Source organism: Microcaecilia unicolor, chromosome 11 (genome assembly GCF_901765095.1).
Source record: "Microcaecilia unicolor chromosome 11, aMicUni1.1, whole genome shotgun sequence".
NCBI classification, from domain to species: domain Eukaryota; kingdom Metazoa; phylum Chordata; class Amphibia; order Gymnophiona; family Siphonopidae; genus Microcaecilia; species Microcaecilia unicolor.
The window spans coordinates 207999699-208024819 of NC_044041.1; the positions used below are offsets into that span (position 1 = coordinate 207999699).

The 25121-nt window shown below is 42.3% G+C and overlaps 1 protein-coding gene across 2 annotated transcripts in view; it reads left to right on the forward strand.

Annotated features, from left to right (window-relative positions):
• The first annotated feature begins 353 nt into the window (after positions 1 to 353).
• The window catches only part of CAP1 (cyclase associated actin cytoskeleton regulatory protein 1), a 30197-nt gene continuing 5429 nt past the window's right edge, over positions 354 to 25121 (forward strand). Inside the window, exons 1-10 of one of the 2 annotated variants that reach the window (XM_030218660.1) lie at positions 354 to 437; positions 11018 to 11139; positions 15096 to 15196; positions 15407 to 15484; positions 16557 to 16700; positions 16808 to 16893; positions 17390 to 17495; positions 18552 to 18726; positions 18915 to 19102; positions 22770 to 22893. In XM_030218660.1, the coding sequence (XP_030074520.1) occupies positions 11028 to 11139; positions 15096 to 15196; positions 15407 to 15484; positions 16557 to 16700; positions 16808 to 16893; positions 17390 to 17495; positions 18552 to 18726; positions 18915 to 19102; positions 22770 to 22893 (1114 nt within the window). In that variant the 5' untranslated portion in view covers positions 354 to 437; positions 11018 to 11027. Of the gene's footprint in view, positions 438 to 463; positions 511 to 11017; positions 11140 to 15095; positions 15197 to 15406; positions 15485 to 16556; positions 16701 to 16807; positions 16894 to 17389; positions 17496 to 18551; positions 18727 to 18914; positions 19103 to 22769; positions 22894 to 25121 lie in introns of those variants that run through there. The other variant, XM_030218662.1, reaches the window with a different exon arrangement.

Genomic DNA, 25121 nt, shown 5'->3' on the forward strand with positions numbered 1-25121 from the left:
GCCCCATATGTCAGCCAATCAGAAGGCGCAGTACATTCTCAATGCCTAAAAAGGATGTTGTTGGATACTGAGAAGCCACGCCCCTCCAAGCACAGCACGCGAGGCGACCGTTAGGTATAATAACTTTGAGGCGGAAATCTTACTCCACGTACCCTGCCTTAGGAGGGAATTAATTCCCATCATGGTATGCTGAAAAGTACCCTATCTGGAGAACTTGCCCCTGTAATTACAAGTTTTGTTAGCTTTATTGTCGGTGCTCTTTCTCGATCAGCTCCGCCCTCTCCTTCCGGGAAGTTCCTCGTGCGCTCCTTCCCTTAAGTGGTACTACTGGTAGTTGGGCGTGTCTTCGGCGGACGTGACGTATTTCAGGACGCTGAGGGTGTTGGGAATTTCCTGCCGGAAGTAACAGGGCTAAAAACCGGAGAGCGTAGGGCGAGGTAAGCTGGGTGGGGCTGTCGCTGTGGTAAAGAGAAGCGAATTCGGGGTTTAGGTAGCGGGACTGAAGTGGAGGTGGGTGTTTGGAGCGAGCCAGCGGAGTTAGTGGAGCTTCTGTCACTTCATTCCGTCCCGGTTAAACGTTAAAAATCGGCCCAGGGTCAAACCACTTGTTCTGTGAGCGGGAGCGGTGAACGCATGTCTTAAGGCTTTTACCGTTAATGTGGTTTAATCTTATGGAGTAGGTTCTTGTGTTAGTCTAGACACAGGTCAGAAATGCTAAATAGTAGTAATAGGTCTCAGCAAGGTGGTATGTTATATAGCCGTTAAGCCCGTAAAAACGGGCGAGTATTGCAGCCCGCCTTTCTCCCCTGGCCCCACCCCGTCCACCGATGCTCCCCCCCCCCCCCCCATATCCAGCGACCCTCTTCTTTCCCTTGGCCTCCCCCTCCCCCCCATGTCCAGGTACCCTCCTCCGTGCTGGGCCCCCTGCACTGACCTGACAGCGCCTCTCACCTCCGTGTGAAAGCGCTACAGGCAGCAGCAGATCGCTCTGCTGTTGCCTGCAAATCAATTAATGTGAACGGGAAGGAAGAGAGGAGGGTAGGTGGAGGCGAGTGGTTACGAGTCAAAAGCAATGTTAAAGAGGTGGCCTTTCAGTCTAGATTTAAAGGTGGCCAAGGATGGGGCAAGACGTGGTCACCTGTTACTACTTATCTTTTCTATAGCGCTACTATGCAGCGCTGTACACTTGATCATGAAGAGGCAGTCCCCACTCAACGGAGTTTACAATCTGAGGACAAACAGGGCATCCTCTGGCAACAAGGTTCTACAGCAGCCAGTCCCAACCCAGTCCTCTGGGTACAATTAGTCCCGTCGGGTTTTCAAGATATCCGCAATATATATTTGAGTTAGATTTGCATGTAATTAATGGTGTGCATGCAAATCTATCTCGTGCATATTCATTGTGGATATCCAGAAAACCTGAAGGGACTAGGTGTGCCCAGAGGACTAGGTTGGGAATAGCTGTTCTACAGTGTAGTTATTTGTAAGATTTATTTACCACCTTTGAAGGCATTCACTTAAGGTAGTGGTGTACAGCAAGTCAAACATAAGCAATAGACAATTGCAGCAGTAAAAATATTCAAATAATATCAAGTATGGCAAGGAGGATGTCAGATAGTGTTTCCTTCCTAACACAGCAGTGAGAGCAGCGAAACGAGATGTTCTTGTTGAAGGGACAGAAGGAATTAGAGAACATCACAATGGGAAAGAGGAAATAAGCAGTGATAGGTGCAGCTTGTAGCTGAAGCTAAGTACAGACTGTTTCAGTTTGGGTTGGATTATAGAGATTCACAAAGGAAATGCTAAAGATTTAAGGGAAGAGAGAAAAGCTGGATTGGATAATGTGAAGATTGAGCACTGCATTTAACTGTATTCAAATGTAAATGAATGACAGAATCAGTTGCAGAAAATATTCTGCTTGGTACAAGGGGAAGCTGTTTTTCAGAGGGCAGGAGTCACTAATTTTTCTCGGATTGGGAGTTTTTTTCAGTGACGTAAGAAACCTGACCTCTGAAAGATTTTGATAGTAAATACAGGACCAGTGATAATAAATACTTTCAAAAAACAGCTTGAGCGCATGTAAGAAAATATCATGCAAATGAGTTCTGAATAGAACAGCGAAGCTGGGAAGATTTGAGGTCCTCTTAATAAAAGTAAGAATAAACAAGTGTGATTTATAACCAGCTGCAGTTGTTTGAAGCAGAATATTTTGAACACCACGTGGTAATACAACATTAGAATTAGAATAGATCAGCAGTGGTCCCTATTTAGGTATTTTTGTGGTAGTACACTATTTACAATGTCAACACAGTATGTAATAAAATATTTTGATAGACATCATTGGGTATAAACAAAGGAGCATATAGATAGGTAAAAGGAGTTGGAAAATAAGGTGACAGTTAAGTTGCGCATGAGGTCAGAGAGATGACAAAATGTTATCTCTGGTAAAAGTGGGTAAACATGTCCTGCTGCAGTATGTGCAGCCTGCGTCACTCCTTATGTTAGTTACTACTTCCATTAAAGACCTGGTTGAAGAGCCAAGCTCTCCCTTGCTTCCTGAAGTAGAGAGAGTGTTGTGTTGAGCGAAGCATTCCAGGGTGTGGGGGCTACTCCAGAGAAGGCTCACTGGGGGGGGAGGGGATCACATCGTGTGATGCCTTTGGAGAGGGTGTGGTTAGAGAAATTAGTGACCTTGAAGATGTGTAGAAGGAGAGCCTATTCTAGTACTCTGGGCCATTTCCTTTAAGGATCTTGAAGATCAAACAGAGTTTTAAATTTGGCTCTGTATTGTACTGGTAGCCGGTGAAGTTTATGCAAAAATGGTATGATATGGTCACATCACCTACAACCTTCTTTTAGTCTTGCTGGTGCAAACCCTTTTTGGTCAGACCAGTGTAGAGTGCATTACAGTAACCCAGTCTTGATGATATCATGGCATGCACAGCTGAGGCGAGGCTTGCCTTTTCAATGTAAGGAGACAGGCAGCATGGTTGTTGCAGGTGATAGAAGCTGCTCTTGAAGGGTGCTTGGATTTGGGGGATCAGAGTAACTGTTGAATTGAGCTGTATTCCAGGGTTCCTGACTTGTGATTTGAGGGGGAGTTCATATTTCCCAAAACTACTACTACTACTAAGTACTTAGCATTTCTATAGCGCTGCCAGGGTTACGCAGCGCTGTACAAGTTTAACATGGGGAAGGACCGTCCCTGCTCAAAAGAGCTTACAATCTAAAGGTTACAAACTATGTAGTCAGTGTAGGTATCATGAGTGGGGAAGGTGATTTTGATGTTAGGAATGTCTCCACTTGTGTTAGGGACCCATAGAAGCTCGGTTTTACTTGGGTTCAGGCAGAGTTGTACTTCTAGTGTATTTTGCCTCTCTCTCTGGAATGCCTTCCCAACTATGCTGCGCTTAGAGCATTTAAGTGTAAATCTTGCCTAATCCCTTCTGTTTTTAAGATGTTTTTGTGTCTCACCTTTGCTGACTTTGTGCCTGTTAGTTAACTGCAATGAGATAAGACTGCTCTGGATCTCTCATTAACTTTTTCCTATAACACATTGTATTTCCTTTCCTATTATATTTTGTGTAAACAGCTCTGAAGAATTCTCTAAGGGTGGTATATCAAATATTCAACTTGAATAGTATAAATTGCATGTATCACTTGGTGCATCTAGGTGTGCTGACTTAACACCTGCCATTGACCTGGCGTAGGAGGCTGCGCCAACGCTGACTCTATGCTAGTATTCTATAATGGAATCTTGGCACTGGCATTGGGGTACCTACACTGAGGTGCCAGTTCATACAATTGTTGCTTTTTGTGTTCAAACTGGTTGTTAATTTCATGACAGAAGTTGCAACATACAGTAAGCGAAAGCCAGGATTGGCTATCTTGAAAAAAGCCATCTGGTACCTTGTGCGAGATGCCAACGTTCATATTCTGAAGTTCTGAAAAGTAGGGAAATTGATGAATATTGAAAGTTAGCTTCTTATACTTTAATAAAAAGAGCTTTTAATTTATTTTTTTAAAGTACAATATTAAATTACCCATGATGCACTGGCTGTTTAAATTGGAAAATTATTGGAATAAAGTGGTGCTGTTGGAAGTAAGGAACATTACTTTTGTTCCACAATCCACTGCTTGGGCTGGAGTTAACGGTATGTACAAGAGTTTCTCAAAGTTAATAGAATGAGGAACTTGTATGGGAGTGGTTTTTAGAGATAGTAGGTTGAGGAACTGACTTCTGTAAACTAAAGAGCTGGTGTAAGGGGAGGGGGGGGTAGGGTGAAAGGTAGGCAAAGAACCAACCAGCTTTTAGTGGTTGGAGGGACAGGGAGTTATTTTATTTGGTATTAAAGTAGAACTTTTTCACTGGTAACTTGAGGTACATTACATTTGGGTTCAGTAGGTATTCTACCATGCATAAATGCACATTTACCACAGGTCCCATTTTATGTGTTTAATCTTTTTATTGAAAACATCAAACAGTCAAGCAAACAACGTTTTTCTTAATTTTGATCATATCATAGTAACATATAGGAACATAGTAAATCCAGTCTGCCCAACAAGATAAAATCATTTTATATGGTTTGTGATACTCAAGTTTGATTTCTCCTTTCTGTTCTCAGGGCACAGACTAGAAGTCTGCCCAGTACTGTTCTTGTACTAAGTGCTGAAGCTAACATCGAAGCCCCTTAAAATTTATCCCTATCTATTCAGTCATGATCAGGGCATAGACCGTAGGATTCTGCCCAGCTCCCGTTTTGTTTCCCAATTACTGGCGTCACCACCCAATCTCCACTAAGATTCCACGGAACCATTCCTTCTAAACAGGATTCCTTTGTGTTTATCCCATGCATGTTTGAATTCCATTACCGTTTTCATCGCCACCGCCTTCCGCAGGAGGGCATTCCACATATCCACCACTCTCTCTGTGGAAAAAGGAAAAATACTTCCTGACATTAGTCCTGGGGACTAATGTTACAAACTTATCCTTCCCCATTCCCCCCTCCACATATCAGTTGAAAGGACTAATATATATGTCAATAATAAACCAGGAATAAGTGAACTAAGAACCAGATAGTAAACAAACCATCAGAAAGATGTATATCATCCCGGTCTACAACTCCCCCCCCCCCCCCCCCTTTCCCCTAAACAGCCCTCATTGCTCTTACCTCAAATAGAAAGAACCATGCCTCATAATCTAGAAAAAAACAACCCAAACCTATCCTTCATGGAGAACCAAGTCACCGCAGAGCTAGCAATACAGGCCTGCCAGAATAATTATCATCTAACGTAGGGGAACAGCCTGTGCTCTTATGGGGCTCTCCACAAATGAAACGGACCTCCTCCTAAAGCACATCACAGGCCCCATTTTAATGAATAAAAGACAAAAGACTGCCTGGGGTCATGGCTAGCATCAGAAGAATTTGAACCCTAACTTCCTGGTTCTCAGTCTGTTGCTCTGACTGCTGAGGAATCTCATTTTAAAAGGAAGGTTACAGTAGCAGTTCTAATAGGTCTAATTCCTGATGACAGTGCAGTGAGCTAGAGGCCCAGTAAACTGAAGTAAAAGATTCCTTTCATATGTGCCAGTGTAGATAGATCTGCAAACTGAGTTCTGGGTCATGTTTCCAAGGCTTTGGGACCGTGTGACTCATAGTGAAGGAACAAAAGCATTTGATATTTCCACCAATGTCTGGAATTAATCTTGTTAATTGTGGATTTTTTCTATCTCCCTCTTTGATTTTGTTGTAAACATTTTGATTATTACTGAAGCTTTCTCCATGATTCAATTTGCGCCCTTTATACACTATTGCTTCTGTTTCACTGTTTGGCTAAAGTAAGATGCAGCAAGCCCAACAGAACAAGGGGCTCTTGTAGGGAAGTGTTCCACGGACTTGGTTAACAAGTTTGAATGCGTAAGGGCCCTGTTTACTAAGCAACACTGTAGTCATGCTAGTGTTTTAGCGCACGCTAATGCTAGAGACACTTATGTTCTGTCTTTAGCATTAGTGCGTGCTAAAAACATTAATGCACATTAGTAAACAGGGCTCTAAGTTTTTTTTTTTTTTGTTTTTTTTTTTTAATGTGGATTTATTTTGTCAATTTACAGATAGTGGTTTAACTGTATTATAAACATCCAGCCATCACTTTGATTTTTGTGTTGAAGGGGATTATTTTGAACAAGGGAGTTTTAGGGTCTTATTTTGAAATTATAAATGTATTGTGGGGTCTTTGACCTTTGATAGACAAAAGCTATAACTTAAGCATTTTTTTATGTCCACAATTCTACTCGCTTCCCTAACAAAACAAAAAAACATTCTTAATCTGTTAAACCATGAAAATTATAGCAGTAAAAATATTCAAATACAAGATATGGCACAGTATGCTACATTGTCAACATAATATGTAATAAAAATTGTAATAGCATAGGGTGTAAGCAAAGATGGACTCTGTAGATAAGATGGAGGAAGAGGTGTTAGAAAATAAGGGAACTAGTTTCAAGAATGTTGCACATGAGGTCAGAAAGGTGCTTGAATATTATATCAGCTGGGGTAGTACTGGATAAGCAAATCCCGCTAAAGGAGCAAATATTTTTTCACTCAAAGAATAGCTAAGCTCTGGAACCGCTGATGGAGGATGCCCAGATACACTAACTGCTGTTACCACAAGTTCTTGGAGGAAAAATCTATAGTTTGTTATTGAGATGGACATGGGAGAATCCATTGCTTGCCCTGGGATTGGTAGATGGAATGTTGCTACTAACTGGGTTTCTGCCAGGTCCTTGTGACGTGGATTGGCCACTGTTGGAAGCAGGATACTGAGCTAGATGGACCATTGGTCTGACCCAGTATGGATATTCTTATGGTGTTACTGTGTGTGTGACTAGCAAGTTAGTTCTTCCATTAAAGGCCTGGTCAAAGAGCCAAGCTTTCACTTGCTTTCTGAAGTAGAGAGAGGCTTCTCGTAATTCAAGACTTTCAAGGAGAGCATTTCAGAGTGTGGGGGCTACTCTATAGAAGACTCACTAGCGGGTAGCACATCGTGTGATGCCCTTTGGAGAGGATGTGATTAGGGATACGCCTTGGAAGGATCTTAGTGACCTTGAATTACCGTGGGCCATTTCCTTTAAGAGCCTTGAAGATCAGACATAGTTTTAAATTTAGCACTGTATTGTACTGGTAGCTAGTGAAAGTTTTTTTTTTTTTGTGCAAAAATTGTAATGTGGTAACATCACTTACAACCTTCTATCAGTCTTGCTACAGCATTTGGAATCAATTGGAGCTGGTGTAAACTCTATGCAGTCAGACCAGTGTAGAGTGCAGGTGTTTAGATATGACTTTTGTCTAGCAGTGAGATGTAGCACTGAATAAGAAATTGTTTTAAAATGTGCATGATCTGTTTTGTACTGGGGCGGCTTCTGCGCTGCCTGGGAACCATTATCCTGTGCTGCAGTTATTGATCTGTTATGTTTAAATTCACTTATCTTTAACAATTCATGTCAGACTGTGATCGGTCTGTGGTTTCTAAAGACACTGTTTCCTGCTGTAGCTATTTCTGCTTTAGCCAGCTTTTCTTTATTCTGCAGGTTTCTGCTTTTCCTCTGTGTACTGATGGAATTTTACTCAGTCTGCCCATTTGTCAGAAAAGGATGGAGGCTGACTGGCTGTCTTTCAAATTTTTTGAGTATTTGGGTATACTGTTAATGTTTTATCTGGGAGTATTATGTCTAAATGGTGGGCTCTTGTGCTATGCTAAGATATGCTGGTGTATCTTAGCTGACGCTTTAGTCTTTTCTGTAACTCTATACTTTTGCGTGAGCTGCTGCCAGATCTTCAGACCAGCACCTTGGATCTGGTCTTTTCCTGATCAGTGTCTGAATCCTGGTCTGTTCCATTGTAAGGATGTGCTACACACTGGTGTCATGTTAAGATAATAAAAAGTTATCTGAGGCGTAGTGACTTATAGTTTTCTGTTATGTGAGCTTCCTATTTGTAAAGCTAAACTATGGTATAAAATTTGCAAAAGGCCACTCAAGTATTCCAGAATAACTTTGAAAGTATTGTGAGCCCGACACAGGGGGGAGCACTGGGGTTGCTATGATGGGGAGTGAATGTGCTCTCTCTCTCCAGCAGATTAACCTGATGGTTAGAATAGAGCTGGGAACCAGATAAACCACAGTTCAAATGCTACTTATCCCACTGTTGCTGTTTCTGACCCTGGAGAAGTCATGTTGCTGTGTTGCCTTGGGTATTGTAACCCTTCTGGGCAAGACATACCTTGTGTACCTACATTGTGACTTGCCTGGAGCTTGGATTTCAAAAAGATAAACATAAATCTATGCTTTGCTAAAGTTCTCAATGCTACAGTTGCCTGGAATAGAATACTAGATAGAATTGTCCTGGGGTTTAGGAGTTGGCAATTGTGATCTTGAGCATTGGGTATATGTGCACCAAGCTATGTCCTGATTTTAATCATCCAATAGTTTTATAGCTTTAGAAATATATAAATGCAAGATTATACATGTGTACAGGTGTGTGTGTAACGTACATGTATATCAAAGGTTTAGGATTATTTAATACAACCTGCCCCAGCTGCCATATAGTCCTAGACAGATCCACAAAAAGGCAAGAGAAACCTACTTCAGAAACCATAAAGGTAAGAGAAGCTGAATTGCAAGTCCTCAGATCATCATATCCTGATTCATACTAAACACAAGCAAAACTAATCTTAGTCCAGTCTGTGAAAAACCATGCTTTGCTGTAAGCTGACAGCTCGGGGATCTTATCCTGCTATGTGGTTCTTTTATTGGCACACCAGCTACCAGTATTAGTGAATGACCCTGTGAATGTATTCTGTATATGGAAACAAAAAAGGTGCATACACCTTCTGATTTTCTTGATGTTTCTTCTGACAGATAAAAATTTTTTATCCAAATATTGGAACCAATGTAAGGCTTAGTGACTCATGGGGGGAGGAGGGTGTCAGGAAACACCTAGCCACCCGCCTGGGGTTCTCCTGTAGCCTGTCCACCTGCACCTGCTGCTTGTGCTCTACACTAGCATCCTCTTCCCAGTGACTGGGTCACAGCTGCCTCTGGATGAGTCTTATGCTCTCCAGTGATCCCCAGTGATATCTAGGTTACTGGAGCCACACTCCCAGTGTCCCACAGTTCCCAGAAAGCACTTGCATACCCAATGCACAAACCACCAGGATTCTTTCAGTCCAGACAGGCAGAACAAAGAAACAATTGTTTATTCTTATAAAAATATCTAACAGAACAAAAATATGCAAATAGCAAACAGTAACAAGTAAGTGAAAAAATGGATCAATTAGAGAACTAGCTAAACATCTATATACTGGCTAAACAGTACCTGGGAAGATCAGGACATATATAATTGTTCACAGCCTTAGCAAAGAGATCTGTTTCCCTCTTCTTCCAGGCTGACTGAAGCAACAGCCAGCCACTGCTGGATAATTTTCAAAACTCCAGGCCAATCAGAGCCCAGAACAGCCATTTGTGATCTGGATTGGCCACTGTTGGAAACAGGATGCTGTGCTTGATGGACCTTTGGTCTTTCTCAGTATGGCAATACTTATTAATGCAATTGTGAATAAGTTTAAATTTTTATATGGAAACAGGGAGCCACTGAAGAGACTTGAAGAGGGGTTTATGAGTATGACACTGGAGGAATGTCATGCTGCTGAATCTGAAGTGGAGAGGAACATCTTGCAGTCTAGAGGTTTAGAGCAATTTGTCTGGAAAGGTGGTATATTAAGCTTTTAAATATTTTGATGATATGGGGGAAAATAGGTTTTAGCTGTATGGTGGATATTTGAAGACTGGAGGGATGATAGTGCTGTTAGAGAGGAAGGGGGAAGTTTCTCTTAGCTGTGTTAATTTCCAGGTGAGAGTGTCAGACTGACTTGGGTATTGGATTCCTTGTGACCTCTATGGTATAGAGGTTGATCTGAGAGTCCTTGGCAATAAGGATGATACTAAAACCCACAATATGATACTTTTTTTTGGGGGGGGGGGATGGCAAGTGGACGGATCAGATATTGGAGATGGGTTGAATGGATGTGGAGAAAAAAAACATTGAGGTGAGTAGGAACAGTAGGGTATATAGAGGCCAAATGAGATGGTTAAAATAAGGAACTTTTGAGGCATGACTGAAAGCATGGAAGCTAGTCCTTCAGGAATGAAGGGAAAAGATTTGTAGAACCGTTTCGGTTTGTATCAAGCGTAACAAACAATAAGAAGGAAAGCCAGAGAATGGTGAGAAAGGGGCCTAAACCAGGGATTGGTAAACGATAAGTAGTGGAATAACTAAGTGTCTGGAGTGGATCTGGAAGGAAGAAGTTGTAGAAGAAAGGGTTGAAACATGGAGGAAGGAGAGAGTAATGACCTATTGCTTCTGAGAGTCATGGGGAGCAGGTTCCTTAATGGATCATATCTTTTCAGAACAGAGCATATCTTGAGCTGTTCTGACACTTCTGTGCCCATTGACTGGCTTACACTTCACGAGGAGAGGACTTCCTGATCTAGGACAGCTCTGTCAGTGGCTCCTTGTACTACATGGAGCTAAGTCACACCACTGCTTGCCCTTCTTCACTCAGACAGCAGTGGACTTCTCTCACCACTGGGTCTTTGGTGGGAGAGGTTTTGGCCCAGGCAAGGGACAGCAAAGTAGCTGAGGCTAGCATGGTTCTTTCTCTTGCTGTCTTCCACCCCCCCCCCCCCCCCCCCCCAGTCTTCAGAAGTGCGTTAAAAAAAAAAAAAGCCATTTGCTAGCAGCTATTTTACCCCAGCTGGGTTCCACTTCTTGTGGTAATGGATGGTGTGTGAATGTTTGACTTGTGGCATTCTGAAGCTAAATTGAGACCTAATGAAGTAGCAGGAGTCACGTTCTCTGAACTATAGAAAGATTAGAACTGAGATGTCAAGTTAAAGCGAGCAATATCTCTGCTTCAAGGCGCCTGGTGTTTGAGCAGTGTGCTGTTCCTTTATTGGTAGGAATTGAGTGATGACAGACATGCAGAACCTGGTGGAGCGGTTAGAGAAGGCTGTGGGTCGCCTTGAAGCTGTAACTAGGTCTCCAGGCCTCCATGCGGACTCTGGTGATGCTTCTTCTAAAGGTAAGAAAGCAGATGTAATTGGTGATTGAACAGAAGAGGGTAGAAACCCTGACTTTTTTTTTTTTATTTTTTTTTTTGTGAGTATGGCAGTTCATTTGCAGCTAGTTAGTTGTTTTTAAGCCTTTCCTTTTTACTCATGGCAATCATTGCAGTGATGGCCTGTGAATAAATACTATTGCCCACCCCCCAATCATGTTTAAACCCTTTTTCACTCATGTGCTGCAGTCATTATGGATAAGTGTTATGCACAAGGACACTTGGAACCCTGCGACTGGGGACTCTTAAATCTAATGCCTAGGCAGTGCTGAGTTCTGTCTGTGGTATCCTCAGCCATCAGCAGTACATACTGACATTTTTTTTTGTTTTTCACAAAATCTCTGTTCTGTGTTAAAGTGCTGTTTCAGGATCTTGACAATGCCCATAATATATGGAAAACTAGGAGTAAAGTGAGACTGAGTACTGCACAACCAAAGCCTGTATGCAGTACACGTCACCCATGTAAGAGAAGCTGCAGTACAGTTTCCATTGCAGTGACTTTATCGTTCAGATTATGCATTAGATTCCTCGGCTCTGCATTGATAGGTTAGGCAGTGGTTGGTAGATGAGATCTAAAGAAAAAAAAGTGGTCTTCTCTGGATGTAAACGTTGCCCTGGATAACTGGGGGCAGCCGCTACACACGAGTGATGTCTGTGGCTCCCCATCAGGTCATTGTGTGTCCTCTAAAGCTCTGGAGAACTCCCTGTCCAGGGCATTCTGAGCATAGAGAGAAATATAAACTTCAGAGGGTTAGTAGCTGTGTTAGTCTGTAATGAATGAGGCAGGCAGCACCTCTGACATGAAAATATATAGAATTTGTGGCAGTTTCTAGTTCCAGAACCTGGCTCACTGGAGTAGTGGTACCATATGGTGGTTTGTTTAAACTAAAAACAAAACAAAAAAAAAGCCTTGGGCTTCTAATAGAAGGGCAGCTCAAGAGTGGTTAAAGCCAGACCCTCAGGTTCAAGAGCGCTCAGGTGAACAATATGGAGTTAGGAGGAAGGATGTCAGATAACTACAAAGTGGCAGCTGCTCATCCAGTGTTGACGCTGCTTTTTATTTGAAGAATGTTGTGAAGAAATATGTACCATCTCGTTCCTTGAGATCTTCAATGGGTTGTGACGTGCTGGTCCCCACCTTACAGCATTTGTGCTTAGATCTAACAAAGGTGCAGCCATTATTGGCCCTATGGACTGGAACAAACTCATTATGGTTGAAAAGGGGTTGGCAGTGTTTAAAAAGCTGAAGGAGCATTTGCTATGCTTAGAATACTACACCTCTGCTTGAAGAGAATTGTTTGGACTTTGGAATTTGGCATTCTGGAATCAAGTTTCAGAAATCTGTATAAGGCAAAGGGAGTGGCTTTCCTGCTCAGGTAATTAAAAGACAAAAAGTCAGGGCTATTCAAGAGCAGTCATTTTTCACTGGCTCAGCACTGCTCCCAAAAATCCCTTGCAGGTGGAACACCACATCAAAAACTTCTGGCTGTGTCAACTTCAGTCCCTGGACCTAGTCAGGATTATTTCATGGGTTAAAATCCCAGCCTTGTGACAGGAGTAGCCAATCCTACCTCTTGAGGAAAATGTAAATATAAAGGCTGCTCAACTGTGCAGACCAGTGCAGAAGTTTATGTAAAATGCTTCAGTGAGCTATATTAAAAAAAAAAAAAAACCAAACACCTGAACATCATTGATCTACCCATGCACAACACTCTCCAGCCTAGACAGAATATTTTCTGCTGAGCTTATTTTCAGAAAATGAGGATAACCCAGCCAGTCCTTTAGAACCTGAAGAAAAAGCCCCTTTAGTATGAATCTGACTATGAGGAAGGCACAGGAGTTACTATAAGAACTTCTGAGGACTCGTCTAAAGTCTGGTAAAGTGTTTGCTCTGGAAGCTCTTGAGGCAAGACTTTAAATTCTGTTCTGCAGTCAGTGAGCACCCAAAGGGAAGGTGGTGTCTTAGTTCATGACGTTTTCAAGATCAGCTACAAATGTAGTAGACACCTTTGTCCACACAAACTACATCCAAAAGGCTGGATCTGAAATATAATCTGCAACTGGCTCTGGACAATGATGGTAGAAATAGCTCTAAAGAAAAATGAAGCATCTCAAGCTCTTTGACATGGTCTTTTCCTGGAGATACATGTGCAAAGTGCTCTGTACAATCATAAAGATTAATGCTCATCAACCGTAGATGAAAAAAGTGCCTGCATGATCTTCTTTACCAATCTTCTAGTGGCTAAAGCCTTTTCTCCAGTCGTCAGCTAAAAATTCTGTCTTCAGAACTTGATGCTTTGCCACTTCCATCTTGTAAGATCAACTTGTGATGTTTACGTTAAGGATCCAGAACGGCATGGCTCAGCATCTGGCTTTTGCAAAGGCATGCATGACCAGCTAGCGTTTCCTCTTAGGAGGAAATCCTGTAAATGGGCAGTGTGTGTGTTTGGCGCTGACTTCTAAATGCCTGCTGAAACTTAGTATAAATGCTGACACGCTGAGGCCATATTCTATAACTAGCTTTTTGGAATGCCTATGACCAAGCCTCCTTTTGATTTATGCGCTAGTTGGAGGCCATCCCTTATAGGATAGTGTGCAGCCAGATGTGTCCAAATTGAGTGCCAATTAACCTCAATTGTTAGCACCCAATTATTGATAGTTAAGGGTTTGCTACTCAAATTACACACCCAGATCTGGGCACCATATATAGAATCCAGGGGTTAGTGTGTCTGGGAGAATTTGTAACCACTGCAGGACTTAAGACGGCCATCAAACCAGTCACAGGGCACACGTCCCATTTTTATAGAACTTAGTTTTATCCTACCTGGTGCTATCAACTTTACAGTAGGCAACCATTGGAATGCCGGAAATTCAATCTGTTACAAAGATAAAACACATGAGAATGACCACCTCTGTGCTTAGTTGTGACAGTGCCTCATTTTAAACTGAAAACCTGCTAGTTGGAGGCAAACACAACAGACTGGGTTCTTGAGATCCTTTTCCAGAGCTACAAGCTCCATTTCACAAGCCATCAACCTTCCCTTCCTACTCAGTGTATGTGGTCGACCTGATCGATCTCCCAACCAGAAACAGAACCAGTGCATCACGCACCTACTTGAATCTCCACTACCCAAGCTGCAAAGGACTCAGATACAAATTAACTTATGCATCCAACTTCTCCTACATAGGTACACAATTGTGGAATGCACTGCCAAAGACTGTGAAAACAATCTACGACATTTGAACTTCAGGAGATCATTAAAGACCTACTTATTCAGAAAAGCATTCCCCACCGACCTAATGTAGATGCCTCAAACCTGCAACACAGCAAAACCATAGATTGTATTGGACACTGTATATTCCTTCCTGTCTTCGATCCCTATGAACCTGAATATACTAACCTTACCCGACCCTAATATCAAACTGTATTTGTTTCCATGCCGGACTTGGCGATCGCCTTTATGGTATTATGTAAGCCACATTGAGCCTGAAAGTAGGTGGGAAAATGTGGGATACAAATGTAATAAATAAATAAATAGATGGTGGGCCATGCAGTAGTTCTTCACACGAGGGGGCATGACCTTAATACAGATATTTTCTAAGGAGGTTCTTGGCCCATATTGGATCTGACAATTTATTGTCTTATGTAGAGAAATTCAAAATGAACCTGTTTGGCAACAGTTGTCCCTTTCTTTGCCAAAATGGTTGGTTAGCCTCTATGGGCCTAAAGAATGCCTTGCCTATACTCATCCCCCCACAATAGGGGCTGTATTTATTTATTTTATGAATTTGATATACCACCAGACTACACATGGGGATTTGAGGGGATTGTAAAGATAAGCAAGAGGGTGGAGAATGGACGGGATTCATCTGCCTTGTTCTGTTGTGTTCCCCCCACCCTTGGTCTTTGCTCTCTTCAGGATTGGCTCAGTATGTACAGGCATTCGATTGTTTGCTTGAAGGACCAGTAGCTGAATATATGAAGATCAGTAAGGAAATCGGTGGTGATGTCCAGACACAGGTAAATTTGTCAATACTTGTCCCAATGAAAAACACCATTTGGGTTCTTTGAATTCCATAGCAGCCACTTTTACAGCTTCTGATCAAGGCCGTGGAGGAAGCTGTGCTGTTGATATCCAAGATAAATCTAAAACCAAAATAAGGATGATTTTCAACTTTTAGGGAGGCAACAATTATGAGACAAAGCTTAAGAGATCTTATGTCCTTGCAGGCACTGATGGTTCTTACTGGATTGAACATTGAAAGGAGCATCTTGCTAACAGCATCAACGTGCCAGCAGCCATCGGAGGTGAGTTTTTAAAATTGAAGGTGGAGGGAGAAGAGGATTTGCCAGAGCATGGTTGGTGGAGATAAAACTTAAAATTTTAACAGCTAAACAATAGTAAAATGACCAAATGTAAGCATAAATACAGTCAGTGAAGTAAAACTGGAGATGGCAAATTGAATCTCAGTAATAGGACTAACTTGATAAGTATCAAACACATTTAACAGCACAATACAAATGAGTGTGATAGCATGGAAAACATTAGATAGGAAACCCGTTGTCTGTCATCGGAAGTGCTGCAAAATAGGGCCAAAAGAAAAAGCAACTCTAACCAGCAGCTGTACGTTGTACGTAACTTGTCTCCATCTAGCTATTTATCCCAATGACTTTCTACTACTCATCTCGTCCTGTCCATATCTCAACCACATTTGCTTACTCAGATGCCTATTAACGTTGTTTTATTCCATATGTCTGCTTCATTTGTACTGTTCTGACATGAGTCCAAAGGAAACAAAGTAACAACAGGCTAACCAGTGACTATAAAATTAAAATAGCTTTATTGAAGGAGGTGGGATTTGATATACTGCCTTTTTGTGGCTACAGTCAGTAGTTTATTTTGTACTTGGGGAGCGGAGGGTTAAGTGACTTAAACAGATCAACCTTCTAACATGGTGTGGGTCAGAAATTGCCCTTTCACATGTTAAAATCATCTGACATGTTTCAGCATGTTAAATGCCTGATTCAGGGGCACCTTAGAAATCTGAAAATTGCAGAATCACACCTGCTTCGTTTCCTTTGGACTTGTGATGTCAGCATAGATGTAATGCTGTAGCTAAACTGAAGACACATTCTACCCAATATTTAGCGCTATTTAACCGGTCAGAACAAATCCTTACTGGTTAAATAGCACATAACAGGCTATCTGCTGATTATTCAATGGGGGATAACGACTATCCTCGGTTGAATATCCACAGAGCAGCTGGTGGATAATCGGTTATATCACATAATATAACCGGCCATCTGCCGATTTACTGGTTTTGGCAGTCATAGTAAACGGCTATACACAACTCTTTTATAAAGAAGTTTTCTTTTGCAGAATGAACTTTCAGGTTTCCTCGCACCCCTTTCAGAGCAAATCCTGATGGTTCAGAACTTTCGTGAGAAGAATCGTGGCAGCAAAGCCTTCAATCATCTTTCTGCAGTCAGTGAGAGTGTGCCAGCACTGGGCTGGGTGGCTGTGGTAAGTAGAGTTCATGCTGCCGCTCATTACTGCCCCACTTGGTCCTGTGCCAAGGCTCAGCAGATGTGGTTAGAGCAGGCACTGACTTCTTTGTCCTTTGTTTTTAGGCCCCCAAACCTGGCCCATATGTGAAAGAAATGAATGATGCTGCTGTGTTCTACACCAACCGCGTGCTAAAGGAATACAAAGATGTGTAGGTTGACGTCTGGATCAGAGCAGGTGGCTGACTTAATTTTTAGGCAGGCACCTCCATGGTTGGAGGTATCTTTTGTGTTGGTGAATGACCCAGAAGCAAGGCGGCCCAGACTGGGATGCTTTTAACACATTGAACCGACCCTGCTTCTTTTAATTATATTGCTTTTAAAGCAAGTAAAATGCAGATCAGGTATTACTACATTGCCTTTAACTATTTATGGAATAGTATTGCACAGATAAACCAAATGAAAAATTTAAAACATCTTAACTGAAGCCAAAATCCCCCATATTCCTGGTCAAAGGACACCAACTTTCCCAAAACTTTTAATGCTAAGCTCCACTGGCACTGGGCTGCAGTCCTTGCAGAATAAGATGTTAACAGATTTACATGGCACTTAACCCTGTTCTGCACCATGGGCAAGTTGAAAGTTCATAATGTTGGTCTTTTGGCTTTGTGTTCAGGTGTGGTTTTTTTGTTTGTTTTTTTAAATCAGTGATAAGAAGCATGTGGACTGGGTAAAGGCATATCTTACTATCTGGGCAGAGCTGCAGCTGTACATCAAAGAATACCACACTACGGGCCTGTGTTGGAGTAAAACGGTAAGTGATGAATAAGGCACATCATGGTACTGTTCCAGAGCAACTAGATAATTTTGTCTGTGATCTACTTCAACTTAAGCCTGGAGAGGTCTAATGTGAGTTCTCAGTTTACCCAACTGTTGGCTGTTGTAATAAGCTTTTAGCACAATACTTCACTTAGGATTTTCCTGCACTAATCACTACATGATGTAGGAAAGATCTTGGTGTGGAAAACTCCACAGTAAAACCACTATGTTAAAAAAACAGCATGCAAACAGTAAACTTTTTTTTCTTTTTGTTCCAATGTGCTAAATTTTTGGCATGTTTCACTTTCACCTTTAGCACTGAAGTTTAACTATGGCCTTGAGCGGCAGTAAAGATTTTGGCACAGGAGCTGAGGGTTAGGTGAAATGTAACACTTTGCCTCAAATGACCCTGGTCAAAAAGGTCCCCGATAGCCCAAGTGGCCCCTGAAACCTCCCCCCCCCCCTCTCACACATCTTTACTTCAGAGGTAGCAATGAAGCCCGCCCACTCCTGCCTCTAGAAAAATGGTGGCAGAGGAAGAGGCCTGTGTGGGGCATTCCTGGACCAAGTAAGTATTAATACTGCTTGGGGACCAGCGTATGCACTGATGGTGTGCAGTTGCTGCCTCTAGTTTATGGTAGTGGGAAACTGCATTAAGGGACTGTGCAGCTTATTACATTGGTCTCTGTGACTGCAAAGGAACAGTCCTTTTCAGTGAATAGGTCACTTCTAGAAATAAGAGCTAGAGATGCCCAAGTCTGAAAAAACTTCATTATACCAGTAGCTTTGACCACATTCTCCACTGTTTGTTTACTGCTTATTTTTCACGAAGTGTCCTCTCCATCTTGGTATTTGAAAGGGTAAAGCAACCATTCTGTATTTTATCACAGGGGAGTCATTCTATCCCCTTCTCACAGACACTTCTAGTGATGACTTTCCATCCTAAAGGGCTGCATATTTGAACGCGTAAATTTTAGATGATAACGGAATCTTTTTTTTTTATGCAGAGAGCTACAGAATTATCATTTATTATAAGATTTCATTGTTTTAGGGGCCCACAGCTTCAAGAACTGTATCTGCACAAAGGACTCCTCCAGCTGGATGTCCTCCCCCTCCTCCTCCAGGCCCCCCGCTTCCTGTCTCCACAGTCATTCAGCCTCAGGATGAGTCTGCCTCCCGTTCAGCGCTCTTCGCTCAGCTTAACCAAGGACAAAGCATAACCAGTAGTAAGTTGTTGGAAGGCTCAAACTCAGCAGGAAGCTAAGTGGGTTATCTTCCCTACAAACCATCCCCACTTATCTGTGGAAAATAATCATGCCCCCCCCCCCCCCCCAAAAAAAAAAAAAAAAAAACAACCCAAAGGTTGGCCTAAGAGCAAAAGTTTTTTTAACAAGTTTTTGATATCACATTGTAGACCTAAAACATGTCTCCGATGATATGAAAACCCACAAGAACCCAGCATTGAAGAATCAGGGTGGCCCTGTTCGAAGTGGACCAAAACCTTTCACTGCTCCAAAACCTGTATGTGCTAACACGGCCCCTGCAAAATCTACAGCAAAGGTACCTGCTGTACTGGAGTTGGAGGGCAAGAAATGGCGAGTGGTGAGTACAAGGAATAGTGGAAGTACTATGGGGGTGAGGGATTGGAAAGGGGCTTACAGGCATGTTTATTATTAGGATGGCTACAGCAAATTGAGATGCAGAATGGAAAATCACATTTCAGTACAGACCCTGGCAAATGTTTGTCGTGGGATCTAGGAACAAGTCCAAAAACTTAACCATTGGCAGAACTCTTCCCCTCCATCCTGCTCACCTACTGCTAATCTGTTCTTCCCAAAGATGGAGTTGGTTAGGAGAGGGGACATATCTTAAGATCTCATTTTAAGACCTCCTCTTGTTTATGGGAAAGACAGTTTAATAAATAAGGCTTTTTTTTTTAAAACTTGCTTGTTCTTGGTACTGGCCAAAGCACACAGCTAGCAGCCTCCTGTCCTCTGTTTCCTTCAATCCATTCTCCTTATCTGGACTACCCCCCACGCCCTTGTTATCTTGAGCTTTACTAAAAGCTGCTTCTCTTTCTGCTGTACTGCACACTGTGAGTGAGTTTGTGTTGTTCTCTTATGGCTTGATACCCTGAGACCAGTATGAGTTTGCAATGCAGCAGAACTCCTGTTTCTGCAGTGTCTGAAGTAGCTACAGTTGGAAGTCTGGAAATCCCAGGTGCTAATAAGGACTCCTAGCCAGAATAGTGACCTGGTGCCTTAAATTGGCAGAACTGTGTATTTATAGGATGTAGAAAAAAAATTGCTGACTGGGGGTTACCCCGCAGCCACCTAGAGGGTCTATCTGCAGCACAGCTGAGGTCCGCCTGCACTCTACATTAGCACGCTCCTCCCACTGACTGGGTCACAACCACCTCTGGGTGAGTCTCCTGCTCTCAAATTAATCCCAGTGATTTCTAGGTTGCTGGAGGCTGCACTCTCAGTGGTCCCACAGTTCCCAGAAAGCATTCACAGACCCAACACACAAACTTACCAGGATTCTTTATTGGCCCAGACGAGCAGGGCGAACAAACAAACATTTAAGAAGTTGAACAGTGGACAGAAAATGTGCAAATAGTGACAAGTAACTGAAAAATGGATCAATTAGAAAACAAAACACTGTTCACGGAGCCTCAGCAAAGAGATCTGTGGGTTTTTTTTTCTTCCTCCCTGGCTAAGACTGGCACAAAACCAGTATACTCTAAAGGAAATAAGCTCCTGGGCCAATTAGAGCCTAACCAACAAGATTTAAAAGTAGATTGCTGCTTGCTTCCTGCTTGTATTAAAGAAAACATTCCGTTTCCTGTAACAGCTTTACTGCAAATAAATATCACCTGCTGGCCAAATAGGAGACACAATTTTACAGGCTTAAAACACACTGCTGCTTCACAGATACCAAGTCTATGAAAGGGAGCAGAAGCAAAGTGAAAGATTCCCTCCTTTCTCTACATGTGCCTGTACCTGAATCCAAATCCTTTACTCCAGTCTTCAAATCTGGGCACAGATCTGTTTATACCAAGTCTTTCTAAACAGGCTTATTTACACTAATTACTGGAAGATTTAGGGCTTTTTTTTTTTCTTTTCTGACTTGATAACACTTTCAAAGGAGCCACCTTCAAGGGCAAGGGATAGGTTCCACTAATTTCAAAAGGAGTCTCTGTTCAGCAGATCCCTCCTTTCAGTACCCTTCTCCACCACTGCCAACTCCAGGCTCCACTCATTCTGCCTTGCCTCACCCTATACCTGGAACAATCTTCCTCAACCCCTACGCCAAGCCCCCTCCCTACCCATCTTCAAATCTCTGCTTAAAACTCACCTCTTCAATGCTGCCTTCAGCACCTAACCTTTCGAGAAATATAGTATACCCTATCAGATTGTCTCTACACTTGTCTTTAGATTGTACACCTGTCTTTTAGATTGTAAGCTCCTTGAGCAGGGACTGTCCTTCCATGTTAAATTGTATAGCGCTGCGTAACCCTAGTAGCGCTTTAGAAATGTGTAGTAGTAGCAGCAGTGAAACTTTGCACAATTCTAAATCCAAAAGTGAACTGGACACTTTTTTTTTATTTTTTTTATTTAAAATGTATATCCTGCTTTAGCCAAAGTGGATTACAACAATACAAACAGAATTAAAATAAACATACAATCAAAAACAAAATAGATCATGTCTAGTCAGAAAATTACATCTGTGGGACACAAATCTAAAATCTGTAAAATAGACATCTAAAAAAATGTTTTTTTTAAATTGAAGTCTTCTAAAAAGCCTTAACACAATGAGTTGTTAGTAATTTCCCAAATTGTTCTGTACTAGCACTTCATCTTAGAGGGAGATTGCTGGGTTTGATACCTTTTTAGGGCAGGATTGTGTAACTAGGGTTTATAGTTTATTTAATTTGCTTTACTGCAACAGGCCCAGATGCTTTTGTGCACCGTTGAAGCTACTATGGATTGTCACTGCTTCCCCCAGGGAGAGACCATGGTTGTGTGGTGGAGGTGGGGGAACACTTCTGTGCTGCAGCTTCCATAAAGGCAGGGTGTACGCACCTTAGGCTACAGCACACAAGGCCCCTGTAGTGGAGAGTCCGAAGCGGCTGGAACCGCACCATCATGACCTGGCCTATGTGCGATTAGTTCAGCAGCTGAGATGTCTCAATTGACAACAGCATTACTGTAGGTAGGCCTCATTTTGTTCATACTAGGAAAGAAGCTTAGTGTCTGTTTTTCCCTGAAAATAAAACTCTGGCATTAGCAAAGGGTCTCCTCCAATAAAGTTAGTATAAATGAAAAAGTATAATCTAAATATACCTCACTTGGCTGCTTAAGCTGGCAACAGGGTTCAGATCTGCTTCTCCACTGACATGTCTGGTGACTTGGAACAAGTCATGTGACCTATTGCTCGATTTAACCACTTAAATCCCCAGCTGTTTGGGGAAGGACTCTTTATACCAGATAAAGTTGTATGTGGTCTAGAAGTACAAAACTCCAATGTAAAATAAAAGCTTGGGGAGGAAAGGACCATGGAAAGAGGCTGCTCAGCATTGCCTGGAAATTGTATCTTACATCTGCACAAACTGTTCCTGGGCAGACTGAATGGGCTGTTTTGGTTTTTATCTGATTGGCATGCTAAGAGAAGCCACTGCTTGCCCTGGGATTGGTAGCATGGAATCTTAGGTCTATTTGAGATTCTGCCAGGTACTTGTGACCTGGATTGGCTACTGTTGGAAGTGGGATATTGGGCTAGATGGACCAGTGATCTAACCCAGTATGGCTGTTATATCTTGTTGCCACCTCATTATGCCACGTTTCCAGTTCCAGGCTGGAGATTGTGGGATGGTCCTGGATTTCTGACCACCTCCTCCTGGTTCATCATGGCACTTGCAGCAGTGATGTCTGAGTAGGATCAGGGACTACAAAATCCCATACTGCTTTGGGATGTAAGGTCAAAAAGTCACTCGCCTGGAACTGGGTAACTTGGCATCTTGCAACTATCTCCTCAGCCCCTAGTTCAGACAAAAGATCCTATTGTGGTCTTGAGGGAAACTTGCAAATGCCCCTTTTCAAAGGAAAAGTACTAACCTGTTAAACTCATGGACTTCCATTGCTATAAAAAAAAAAAAAACCTCATTTCATCTGTAGCCAAAACCCAACTGGATCCCAATATGGGAGAACTGTTAGCTTCGGTTTCATTGTAAGAGAAATTTCACCTTTGCCATATTCCTCTTTAACAGGAAAACCATGAGAATGCTTCCAACCTGGTGATCAGTCAGACTGAAATGAAACAGGTGGTTTATATCTTCAAATGTGTGAACAGCACTCTGCAGATTAAAGGCAAAATTAACTCCATTACTATCGGTAAGAGGGGGACCACTGATGTTTGAGCCAAGGTGGGGATTTAGGAATGCATATTCAGGAAGCCGTGAAAGCCTGGCTCTCTTCTCCCAAGCCTTTCATGGAAGAAACTAACTAGATCTCTGTGTGTGACTAACATCATCTGCATTTACTGCAACAGGACTTGCTTTTGACACCTTTTTTGTTTAGATTTGGCTTACAGGTCTTTAACAACTTATCTTCTGTTTACACTTCTGTTACTCTTGTCTGTCTATATGTTCCACCACTTAACCTCTGTGCTGCGGTCACTTTAGAAGGTCTATCCCCAGCATAGCTCAGGCCCAGCTGCACCTGGGCATGTGCTCTGCACTAGCACCCTCCTCCCACTAACGGAGCCCCAACTGCCTGTGGGCGAGTCTCCCGCTCTCAAGTTATCCCCAGTGATTTCTAGGTTACTGGGGCCACATTCCCAGTGGTCCCACAGACCAAACGCACAAACCACCGGGATTGTTAGTCCAGACAAGCAGAATCAATAAACTAAAAAAAAAAAAGGTGTGTCATAAAAATATTGAACAGTGAACTATAAAAACAGGTGGAAAATAACAGGAAATAACAAGTAACTGAATAAGGATCAATTATAAAACTATCTAAACACTTTATCACTACCTAAATAGTGCCTGGGATGTACAGGAAATATAGCTGCTCACAGGGTCTCGGTAAAGAGATCTTTCTCTACTTCCAAACCGAGCCTGGAGAAAACTCCAGTATTTCCAGACTGAATTTGAGCTCCTGGACCAATCGGAGCCAAGAACAGTTTTTAAAAGTAGCTGGCCACATCGCTTGCAGGTTACTTCCTCTTTGTGTTACACAGAAATGACTGTTCCTTCTTTAGTTTAACAGCTTTTAACAAAAAAAATATGCACCACCTGCTGGCCAAACTAGAGAAATACACTTCAAGAAATTAATACAGTTAGGCTTACAAACCCACTACTTTGTCACAGCTGCCTGTTAGAATGTTTTTAATTATAGCTGTTTAATCAAAAATCCCCTTTAGTAAAAATTTTGATTAGTTAATTGCTGTCCAGATAGTGCACTGAATAACCCTCTGACACTGCCTGAGCAGTTAACCAGATAATGGCAGTATTCAGCTCACTGGGTATCAGGCTGAATCTTGGAGGGGGGCAACCCCCCCCCCCCCCCCCCAACCAAACAAAAAAAAAAAAGATGCCCTAGGGTAGGGCAGGAAGGAGCAGTCCTTCAGCTGCTCATGTCGGTTCTGGGTTAAAATGATTAGCCACAACATCTAGCGTTGGCTGTGACCTGTGGTAGTAACCTACTAGACATCTGTTTTGATGCTGGCATAGGCAGGGGTAATTGGGGGGGGGGGGGGATCCTCTTCTGCCCACAAGGCATCCTTGAGGCAGGTCCAGAGGTGGGGTGCTCAATTCAGACACTTTATTTTTTCTCCCTTCATTTCTTTTATTAAAGCAGTGTACAATAAGATGAGGTCACCCCATATAGAAGTTTTAAAACGTTTAAATGTAACACTTTTTCACCGGTATCCATTATAAGGCAATTAAAGGTGTAACCCTCTCCACCTTAGTTTCCACAATAATTAACTTGGCTACAGATTTTACATAACCTAAGTCTGAAGTAGCATATCTAACAAACAAGTGGCTTGATCAATTGAAGATGTAGCTCTGTGGAAGAACTTATCTGATGAAGGATCCTTAACACTAACAAGCTTCCTTGACAGTTTCACATGTGCGTCAGTTTCTCTAGAATCAAATAAGTGATGTTAGAGAATGGGACGGACAGAGCCTGTGGGGATGGGGCGGGGACAAACTTTGTCCCCATGTCACTTTCTACTTTGAAGCCTGTTAATGAACTGGACTGTTGTTTATGTTTGATGCGGACAATATTTTTTTATTGGAAAAACAAGGAAACATGCTAGTCACAGCTAGCAAAATTTGCATGGGAGATCCTGTACATCCTGCTAAGAATACATCTTACTGTGGAAGACAGAGCTAGACTGAGTCATGAGATTGTTGATGACTTCTTATTCATCATAGGGCATACAGAACGGGTTGTATTTACCCCTGGATGTTTTTAACAGGGGTTTAGGATTCCTTGGGGAAGTAGCTATTGTTGGGGTTGGAAGGGTTAGAGGGGGGGGGAATGTTGGGGTTGGCAGGGTAGAGTGTGGTGGTGGTAGGAGGGTTGTTATAGCTGCTCGTTATTGTTTTCTATTT